At 41.0% G+C, this 11,375-nt stretch overlaps 1 protein-coding gene across 3 annotated transcripts in view; it reads right to left on the reverse strand.

Annotated features, from left to right (window-relative positions):
* Positions 1–7,830, reverse strand: part of igf2bp1 (insulin-like growth factor 2 mRNA binding protein 1) — a 178,111-nt gene extending 170,281 nt beyond the window's left edge. For all 3 annotated transcript variants that reach the window (XM_078224214.1, XM_078224213.1, XM_078224212.1), the window contains exons 1-2: positions 7,125–7,830; positions 5,878–5,938 (exon numbers count right to left, since the gene is read on the reverse strand). In XM_078224214.1, coding sequence (XP_078080340.1) covers positions 5,878–5,938; positions 7,125–7,299 — 236 coding nt within the window. In that variant the 5' untranslated portion in view covers positions 7,300–7,830. The remainder of the gene's footprint in view (positions 1–5,877; positions 5,939–7,124) is intronic.
* Positions 7,831–11,375: the final 3,545 nt, after the last annotated feature.

Below are 11,375 nucleotides of genomic sequence, written 5' to 3' on the forward strand. Positions count from 1 at the left end.
ATCTCCAAAACACTGATAAGAATTTCCAGAATCTCATGTAATAAAATAGGGAACTTAAAACCAGTGATCACCTAACAAATTCCAATCAATCGTATCAGTTGATGTGTTGTGTTGGACTGAGAAAGTGACAAATGTTCTGAACTCCAAATTTCTAGTTAGCACCTTGTACAAAGTTCAGGGTAGTTTCTACATCTTACTCCCCAGTGCCCTGCTACCCCAACTTGACAATTTCCCTACTGCCTGGATGACTTAAAGTGACTGCTGACTAACTGAAGACAATTCCCTTCACTAAAACCATTCCCAATGGTGAACAGACATGTATCTGAAAAATCTGCAACAGCAAAGCCAAGGAAAAAACTATCCAGTCAACCAATCAACTTCTATATGGATCTTCTACATTTAGTTGGAGGAACAATCTTTGCAGTTCACGGCAGACTAATCTGTTCAAGTTATTTCCTCTTTTCTTTTCCCCCCCCCTGCAATTGTTTTCAAATTATTTCAGAGCTCTTGTACAACCTGAAGCAGATCTGCCTCTCAATTCCTGGGACTGGTCTACTAAACTCTGTCAATAATTTGAAGAAATTCAACTGGAAATGAATTGAAAACTAAGAAATCATCTCGGGATCATTCAAGGGGCTGAGCTGGAATAACTAAATGTTTGTGCTAGCTATGTGGTCTCACAACCAGGAACCTGACTAGACCTCCCAATTAGTAATGCACTTTCAAAGTTGATATTAAATCTCTCTTGCTTTCTCTCCTTCCTCTTCTTAACTCCACCCCCACCAAAGAAGCCGAACATACAACTGGCTCCACAAAATGTCCTTCTGCGCACAATCCCCATCTCCCTTAACAATAGTTAAAGGATTGAACAGTGGGCATATCCACCTCGAGTAATTTTATTTTTGTTCAGAAAAACTTCTGCACTTATTACAACAACCATGTGGCTAGGAATTTTAACCAAATCAAATTTCTTCCTTTCTATTCCCTCTCCAACCCCCACCGGATTGATCCACTAGGCTCAATTAGACTTTATGACAGTCCTGACACCACCTCTTGACCTTTTCTTGTGTGATGAGCATATAGATTAGGAATGCTCTACTTATTGAACTTAAAAGGCCTCAGGGTGAGGGGATGCACAAGCGAGGGAAACTGCAAATTACAATGAGGGTGGGGGTGGGGTAGTGAAAGACACACACAAGTGTGCACATGGTAAAAAAGAAAACTTCAAAGACCTTTCCAGTTTCAAACAGCTTCTTTTTTCCCCCTGTTTCGGTCTTTAAGACATGTATAACATTATTAATTTTCTGCAGGTTTTAAGTGAAAGGGAGGGGGATTTCAGGAACACAGCTCTGGAATCCATTTAGCAGTATAGGGTATGTGCTTCCAGTCTGGGTCAAAGGTCATGCTTTGCTCAATAATGACCTATGCAGAAATGAGAAAAGGCTTCTGCCACCATTTTGTGTGGCAACTTAGCAGAAAGATTTTTTTTTAAATACTGCATCTAACTTTCGTTCTTTTTCAAGATGGATGGTAACCTATCCTATAAGTTAGGAAAATTCAGGAAAGTCATTCCCTCCCCGTTGTTAAACAAAAGAAAAACAAGTTTGAATCACACAGCTTAGAACACCAATGGGGGATCCTCTCCATTCATAAAAGTCAGCAAACTACTACATCTTGGCAAGAGCTTCTTCGCCACAAACAACCCCTACCACTGTGTGCTTTGTGTGTAAGGAATCCACAAAACATCCCAGTACCAAAAAATGCACATTTCCACATAACTCAGGAGAAGAATGCTAGAAATTTTCTAAACTTTGCAAAAACGATTTTAGTCGTATACAAAGTCCAACTTGTTACAAAATAATGAAATCAACATTTTCTTAAAGAGAGGCTTTGACACGGTGTTCTTTTGTTATTTTTGAGGGGAAAATTTTGTTGGCAATGTTTCTCCCTTCCTTCCTTGCTCAGATACAATTCCATGGATACTTGGTGATGTTAGGACCCTCATCCAAGTAACCATTTAACTTCTATGTTAGCCTAACCTGTAAATGGTGGCAGTGTAATCACACATGGAGGACACCACATCTAAACCCAATCCTGATTCAACCCACTGTCCACAAATTAATCCTTCCAGGAGGAGTTATGAGTTAGTAATCAGGAGTAAGAATCCTCATCAACTTTCCTCTCAGTAACGTGGGGATACGAAGGCCAAAATGCAGCTTTTTACCACACCCTTTCTGCTAAAATGCCAGAGATCAGCCAACTCAGCATAAATCAGAAGTGGAATTTTTGTTTCAGCTCCTTGGGATAAAAACACTGAGTTCTTTTCAAACTACTTCTGAAAATCTAAGAAATCATTATCTTTGGTTATTTTCCACCATTTTCAGCTTTGCAACTGTCTAAATATCCTCAATTTTTCAAAAATATTTTTTATCCGTAGATGTTAATTGTGGTAATTTTCAAACAATTCAAAATACTTAAGCTACATAAATGATGACATCAACCATCTCCTTTGTAAATGTATAGACACATTTCTCTTTCTTTGAGCAAATTCTTCGAATCATTTAATCTTTAAATATATTTTCCTTGTTTCTTTTAACACGGAACTTCACAACTGGAACAAAAATTCCTCCATAATAATTTGCTTTAGGCATTCCAGCCATGACAAGCATTTCAGGATCTATGAACTATATCAACCATACATTGCTTAATAAGATATTTCTGCCCTTTCCACTTGTACCTAATGTCAGTGAATGTTTTTTCCATATCTGACATTAGGATAAATTGTGCTGGATATCTTCAAGTAATATTGTAACCATAAAGGTATTTTATTGACTTTGTGAAATATTTAGAAAATATAACCTATGGAGACTAACTATATAACCTATGGAGACTAACTCTTCCGAAAGTTTATTTAAAAATTAAACTTTTTTTTCTGAACGGCAACAGCTGATTCTTTTTTTAAATGTTATTGGTTTCTCTAAAATTATTTTCATTACAGTTAGAGACATAAAAAATTACCTTTCTGTAAATAAGAAAATTAAGTTAAAGAGAGACATGGCCAAAATGCCAGTACCTGGAAAGGGAAATCGACAGATTGTTTGAAACACCCTCAACATTAACCAGTCTCTTCCTTTTCCAAATGCAGACAGAACTCTTGTGTGTTTGTAACATTTCCTGGGGCTGGGGGTATTGTAATTTCAACAGATGTAGTCTTTTAACACAGATTTCCAACATTTTAATCTTTACAACATTCAATTTAATTTCACTAAGAGAACACAGTTGCATGTGTTACATTTATTTTAATTATTTTCATATAGTTAAATATGAAGTTCTGTTAGTATAATTGTCAAAATTGAACAGAGCACCTACGTATATTGAGGGTGTAAGTTTAGTCATGAGTGAGTGCTGAACATTACTTAACTTTTTATATCTGTCATCAGGAGTTTGTTTGCCTTGTGTTACAAGATATTATTAGCATTTTAACCAGTAGCCTGCTACGCATCTTAATAACTGAACAAAATAACTAGATGAAATGCAAATATCTATTTATAGTCAAATGATGGGGAAATAATTCACTCAGTGCAAATTTCCTATCATTTCCAAACTAAAAAGTAATTGCTGAACTTTAAAAATGATTTGTTTGATCAATGCAAAAATGTTCTCTTGTATAAATAATAAACAGTTTCCACACTTTGATTATAAAACATTTGATTACTTAAACCATTTATGACAATAGAAAATAAATTTGAATCAATAGAAGATTTGTTATAAAAATATTCTTATGAAATACAAGATGTTGTCTGTCAGCTTTGCTAATGACTGAAAGCAAACACTACAAAGGGAATTTTACGAAATATCTTACAAAATTACCTTTGACCTGCCTTTAGGATATCAGCAATTTCTCATTTCAGTAAACAGGATCATTGGACCAAACATTTATGTACACATACACACAATATTTCATTGAGCAATAACTTAATATCATTCTGACTTTCACAGGGGTTCCTAGATGGATCTATTTTATACCCATTTTCCCTATTTAAAAAGGACTAAAACGCCAACAAACTTTGTATTTTAGAGCTTCAGAATTTCATGGATTCTTTCAGGAGAAGTTTTGCAAGTTCTCTTTTTCAAAACAAAAATAAAAGTTACATGTGTTACAGGAAAGCAGGTTGTTAAAGATTTCAAAAGTGAACTATTTCAATGTTGTACCTTAAAACACACCAGAATATTTCAGTTAAAACTGGGGAGAATGTGAGGAGTTAAGTACAACTAAATAATTGGATTTTAACTGAACTAAATTGGGCAGCAAAAACAATAAGTTGTGTCTGCAATTTACACAGGTTACCTCCTGTCTGCTCATCATTCTCCCATGCTAAAATAATTCACAGAGAACAAAACATAAACTTTCTTCATTAGGTTTTTAAGTTGTGATCATGTTTTAGTTAACAACTCTAACCAGGGTCAGGTGATTATTTTGTTTTGCTGAATTTTTAAACTACTTTTTCAAAGTGGCTGACTCAAACTTCATTTTAAACCTTTTGAAAATAAAGAGTTTGGTTTACAAAGCTTCCTAGATTATATTTACCAATACCAGTTAACGTTAGTTACAAAACACACGTTTACTTAGTTAAAACACTAACCTAAACATGGAGAACAATAGTTTCAGCTTAACTAAACTGTCCCCTCCCCTCTATCATTTTAAGTAGATAATCAGATAAACTGATACAAAGTTGTTGTCGTTAAAGCAGGGCTTTATTTGTTTTCTGACTTTTTTGGAACAGCACATTTTTTTCGACATTTTAGCACAGGCCAGTTTAGCAGTTTAAACAATACTTGAATGAAACAATGTACACATTTACCAAGTGGTTCAAAGCAGGATCAAGCAAATGCTTTTAAACAGGTATAGCCCAACTAAAAGCTCCCTCAAAGGCACATGCGTTCATTGTATCACATTAGGTTCTGGGTAAAGGGTTTAACTTTCTTTCTGAATGAACTCAATCAAACTTCGTTCACGTAAGAGGAGATCGCGTTTTGAAAAGGCAAAATTGGGAGACAATCAGACGGAGCCCAATTCGTTAAATGATTACACACAGAGGAATGTGGGAAGATGAAATGCTAACGTATTTGCCCAGCACTGATGCAAAGAAGGATTCTTGTTTCAATGCAAGCGTCCCTTGTCTATTTAAAGCGACCACGGGAGCGGTGGACAGGAAACTCGGGAAGCTAACTGCATTTGGAGTTTTTTTCCCCCAACTCCTCTCTCAGCAACCCTTCATCGCGCGAGTCGTTCCCGCAATCGGCATTGGAGTCAAGTGAGGTTTGAGCCCAAAGCAAACGTTTCAATGCTTGAAACGTGATCTATTTGAGCGGTTTAGACAGGGAGGGGAAAAAATGGTGCGGCACTAACCATCCGCCCTCTCCCCATTCTCAAATCGCCACCTTTGAAGTATCAGGAGCAGGAATCCAGAAAGAGGTTTTTAAAAGCCAAAAAATCACTCATTCCAGTTTCTCAACACTGATCCTATTTTCTGAGTCGCCGCTTTAAATCTGCCCCACACTCACATTGCAGTTTCAGCCTGTGCTTCCTCCCCAACATTGCTGCCTTATTTAATCTTAAATGAACATTGCAACAACGTCACGTATATCGAGCAAAGAATTCAATTCAAATATTTTTCATTTTCCAATAAAACACAAGCGCAGTTGACAAAAAAATGACATCACTGAGAAACCTCACAACTTTAGAAGTCATCATTTTTTTAAAAAAACAAACGCCCATTCAACCAGGAACCAAAAAATAAATCAACGAATCATCTCATCCAACTGTCCAGATGTCCCCAGACAAATATTAAAAACAAGAATTGAAATGGAGATTACCTCTGCCTCTTGGGTACTGAGTGTTCTACTTCGATGTGCTTCCCATGTAGCTCCACTTTGCCTGAAAATAATTTATATTTGCATTCAATTTAATCAAACTGTTTCACCTTCTCCAACTCTACTCAAATACATTGGTTGAAATAAACCGCCCATTATTCGCATTCTGTCATTTTGTATTTAAGTGTGTGTGTGTGTGTGTGAAGAGTGTGTAAAATCTGTGTTTTTACACACATAATTGAGGATCAATTTCCTTAGTAAGTTGCTGACCAACTTTATAGCACAGCTGTGGCATTACACATCCTACACATATGTAATCGCACACAATATATCACATGTGAAAGTTATTTTTTATGGTTAGAATAGGGGTTTTATTTCGCACTAGACATTAGCACGCTTCCAATCCTGTAGTATGTTCACAATCAGCATGGCCGACCTCGGCTCAGTTTATGCCCCCATCATAGGCTTAGTGTTACATTTATGGAATCAGTCGGAGAGGTTGGGGGCGACCGGCATTAATGTAGGGCAGCCGTTTAGGAGCAATGGGAGCAAGTGTTACCCGGCCTGGCGACACCGCTCGCCCGGGCGGGGGGCGGGCGGGGAGGGGGGGGGGGGTGTCAGGAGACGAGATACGGGATTAAAACTGCAAACGTGGTATTATTACGGAGCTTGCAAATGACGGCCTACTATCAGTGAAGGGGAAGGACTAGCTAGCATCGAACCATTCTGTGTATGAGACACCCTGAAGCAAAGGGGGAGGGGAGGGGGATAGAACCCGCAGCACATCCAGAGGATGTGATCTAAAGAGCCAACAGTGTTTCTTAAACCGCCATCAAAAGTGCGGAATGGGAAACTGATTAGTCTTTTCATTTTTGGTCAAACGCCGCGTGTGTTGAGTGTAACTGACTAAGAAAAGGAACCTGCTGCTTTAGCAGAAATCTACAACCCCCCTCTCACGTAAAGGAGGAATTGGCGCGTCTTTCCCCAACCCCTCCAGTCTTTATATTAAATATCCAGAAAATAGACATCTAGAATCTACAGCATCAGAATCCCACGCTTTAGGGAGCTCGCATCATCAACGTGTTCGTCAGAAATTCAAAAGGGGCCATTGCAACTCTCCAGAGCTCTACTCCTGTAGTGGAGTATAGTGCTAGGTAGGCCATTTAGCAACACACAATATCGAGTGATCGGCATTCTCAAGAAGGGTTCAACTCTTCCCTGCGTTCTGGATATCGGCTGAAATCGCTTACCGGATAAGGTATCGATGGCTTTCATTGCCCAGGTTTCATCTGGACAATCTACAAAGGCATAACCAGTTTTTAGTAGAAATTGCCCAGAAAAAGGAATCTTCCAATCATTGAAGATAGTTTCTAACTCTGGCACAGTCACGCTTTCACTCAGGTTTCCGATGTAAAGCTTGTTCATTGTGATTTTTTTTAGGGTTTGTCTTTTTTTTAAAAAAAAGAAGGGAGGAAAAATGGAAACACACAGCACCTAAAAAATAATGATCGTTCCAAAGGGGGGGGCGGGGTGGGGGGGGATACACCAGTAACAAGAATGAAGACGGATCTCGTGTTGTTGCAAAAGGAGGAAAAAAAAAACAAAAGGCCAAAGGAAAGTGTTAGCCGGAAACAGGGAGTTATGAAACGGTATGGCGCGCTGTAAAAGTCTGTCTTCTCCCCCAAACCCCGTTGAGTCAGACTGAAAATGTCACAGGACGTTGCTGGTGGCACCGCCTCCAAATAAAATCGACCTTAAAAAATGACTGAAATATTTGCCTGGGAGAGGTCCACGTGGTTACACACGGCCAGCCCCTCACGTGTAAGATCGCGTCAGTTTCTACCCCCCACACACACAAAAATCCCTTTTGTTTACTATGAAACAGCAGCCGGCCTGCCCCTTCCCCCTTCCCCCTCCCTCCCTCCCTCCCTCCCTCCTTCTCCCCCTCTCCCTCTCTCCCTCTCCCTCCCTCCTGCTCCTTACGGCAGCTCAGTAAGAATGTGTTTGCTACACACACACACACACATAGCTGCAACAACGCGGAGCTCTCGCCGGATACGGGAGGATGTTTACTCGGGAGGGTTTTTTTTGAATGAAAATCTCCTGGGTGGTGATTTTTTTCTTCTCAATGAGCAATGGCGATCTGGCGCCAAACTTGTCGCTGGTAGTGGAATCAGGGGGGTGATTGGAGTAAAAGGGGTGGGGGTGTAAATCTTACTAACACTTTGTGAGCCGGACTTTTGACTGCACCGATTCTCTGTTTAAATCCGCTTTTATATTTCGCTTCGATACCCATTTCCCCAGCACCCCTTCAGCCCAAGAGTCTATCATTGGCCCATTCAGCAGCGGCGAGATCACTTCTCAAATTAAATAATATAATTACTATCGAATAATTTACCGACTGTTCTTGGACAGGAAGTGAATTTCCACACAAACGCTCATTTTACAACGAATTCTTCGCTCAAACTATCAAAGTGTCGATCCAATCTGAAACTTTATCTGGAAGGAAGTGGGCAAAGGGGTGAATGTTCTGGGGCACCCAGTCTTATATTTCAAACATGAGAAGAAAGAAGGTGTCATTCACCTTGGAGATCATTCTTGACCTGTTTGGATGTTGAGTGAATGGCTTTCCAAACACACACACACACACAATCCACGCAAGGTCCCGTGAAATGTACGGGATGGAATTCATTCCAATATCTCCAGCAGACAAACTGATTCTGAGAAGGTGATAGTCTCCATTTCTTTGCAAATTGGGTGGGTGGCTGTCATAGTCCCAGCTACCTGAGTCCACTCCACTGCCAGCCATTCCTTCAGGTGAGGCTTACTGCAAATGTGTCCCAGTTATGGAAGGTGTTAGTGTCTCAGTGGATCTAGAAGACACTTGAGGTCAGAGTTTGTGTTTGCAGCACTTGTCCAGTGACTTTGCACCGAGGGACCCGAGCAATTTCTTTAAAAATACCATCTGTGAGCGCGGTGGGATGGAATGCTTATCGCATTTATTAATCAAATATTAATAAATGACTCATTCTGGGTATCAACACATTTGCATATTCCGCAGACGAAATGACACATTTGGGTTGATTTTGGTGCTGAATGCTTTTATCGAGATCCTTAAAAATAATACAATTTATTCCCCCCGCAAATTGGGACGGGGTGAATATTGAAGCTTGCCTTCACTGGCAGGTCAGAGTGGAATTTAGAATTCAAGCCTCCGAAGTAAAATTAAGGAAAGTTCGTTTAAAGATCATTTAGAAACTTTGTAGCTTGCTCAAAAAAGTCACATGTTTCCGTGCCAAATCCCGGAGGAAGGGATTCGGCATCCACTGGGAGTTAATGTAACCGGCAACAACATTGTCCACATCGGATATACTTAAAGGACCAGGACCTGTCTGAGAATGTTCTTTCAAGTTGTGCATTTCACCAAGAAGTAATTTCTGTTTGGAAACACTTAGTGTTGTAAAACTTTTCCAGCTTTCCGTTTTGAGTTCGAAGTTTTCGACAATTCATTATCCTCACAATGTCTTAAACTTTTGGGAATGTCACCTCACACTGATGTTGACCCCTGGGCAATTTTTTGGTGAGAGAGGTATGGAGAGAGGAGGGAGGCGCTCGAGGGGCTGAATGGCCTCCTCCTGTCCCAGATGGCCAGGCCAGCCCCTCTGGGGAGCTGCGGGAGCCCGGGCTGCATGAGCATAATTTCAGATGGTCTTTTCCAATCATAAGCGAGCAAACCAGTCAATTCCAGCCCAATAAGCAAATCTCAGCAGATTAAAACGGGGGGAATATTCACCTCTCAACAGAATGGATCAACACAACCTCCTATTCAAACACTACAACGGGACAAGGGTCGGCTGTCAGTGTTAGATCCCACTAGTAGTTCCTTACTACATTCTTCAGCACAGCCTCATACACTGGGCGACACCGGTTCATTTCTGGACTATTTATGTCACAGATGACTCATGTGACATCAGGTTTCAACATCATCTGGGAGGATTGACGATGAAAAGCTGAGTCTGCAGAATTTCCGCGACGTTGCTGGCACCTTGCGCCTATGTTCAACTTTTCAGTGAGAAAGTGTCCCTCCACCCCCGGATGTGTCGGTGCCTCACCGCCCCCCCGCCCCCCCCCCCCCAATCCCCGCTCGATTCTGCAGCTCCTGAGCCGACAGCGAGGCGCTGCCCCCTTCCTGCAACTCACACCGTTTAGACAGTTAATGGTCCCAATAAATCCCATTTCCACATAGCTCAGGGTCACATTTTCTGTGAAGATAGAAAGCTAATCGACCGTAAGTACTGGGAGCAGGGGGAGGCCATTTGGCCCATCGAAGACCAGGGCTGACCCTCACTTTAGCGCCACCACCCAGCGCGATTTCCATAACCTTTCATTGATCAGAATTTGTAAAACATCGCGCCGTGACCGGAGTTACTGAGTTTCCATCGATCAATGGTTTCCCGCTCCACATATCTTGCTTGACTTGCCTCGTGTAATCAGCATGTTTCTGTGTTTTTCATTATTTAGCCTCATTTGTGATCAGAAAGATTATTGAGCAATGAGGGTAGGTGGGACCTCTCGGACCGATGGAAAGTTTGTATGGTAACGCACATCACTAAAGCAGAACCCCATCAATACAAAAACAGAAAAAGCTGGAAAATCTCAGCAGGTCAAAGAGACATCCAGATTCGAAACGTCAGCTCTATTCTCTCCCCACAGATGCTGTCAGACCTGCTGAGATTTTCCAGCATTTTCTGTTTTTGTTTCAGATTCCAGCACCCGCAGTGTTTTGCCTTTAACCCCGCCAGCACCCATGTGTGTGGGAACGACAGTAAGAAGTCTCACAACACCAGGTTAAAGTCCAACAGGTTTATTTGGTAGCAAATACCACTAGCTCTAGGAGCGCTGCTCCAACGCCGGCATCTCCACATCATGTGGGAACTACAACAGGAGCTACACCTGAACAAATTGTTGATTGGCGCAGAACCGCTTTGGGACGTCCTGAGGTGGTGAAAGGCGCTATAGAAATGCAAGTTATTTCTTACTGTCCTGGATTTGGAAAGGGAAAGTGTCTGATGGGGGGTCATTTCCCCGACCTAGTCCCTCCGGACATCATTTGAACAGAGACCACCGTTTTCTGGATGGTTGTAAGTTAGCCTGCAGGGAGGAAGCTGGCTTTGTGCTCTGAGGGGTGCTTCTTGAGTAGAACTTGAACATCCCCGTTTCCTAAGTATGGCCACACGTTTGCACAGTGTTTTTCAATCAGCTATTGATTTACGGATGCTACAATTTGAGTCTCGGATTGTTTGACCCATTGGGAAACTGTTCCATTATTAAAGGAACTTTGTGTTTGGAGTGCACGATGAGAGAGTGAAGTTAATAATTTGGGTTAATAATGTGTTTCTCCCCTGGTTCTAACGGAGGAAGAGAGAATGTGGACTGGAGTCGAGTTGGAACGTTCCGAGATCCACACTCTTCACTCTGCTGCTAAAGATCTTCAGTGGAAT

Source organism: Mustelus asterias, chromosome 11 (assembly GCF_964213995.1).
Source record: "Mustelus asterias chromosome 11, sMusAst1.hap1.1, whole genome shotgun sequence".
Classification (NCBI taxonomy): domain Eukaryota; kingdom Metazoa; phylum Chordata; class Chondrichthyes; order Carcharhiniformes; family Triakidae; genus Mustelus; species Mustelus asterias.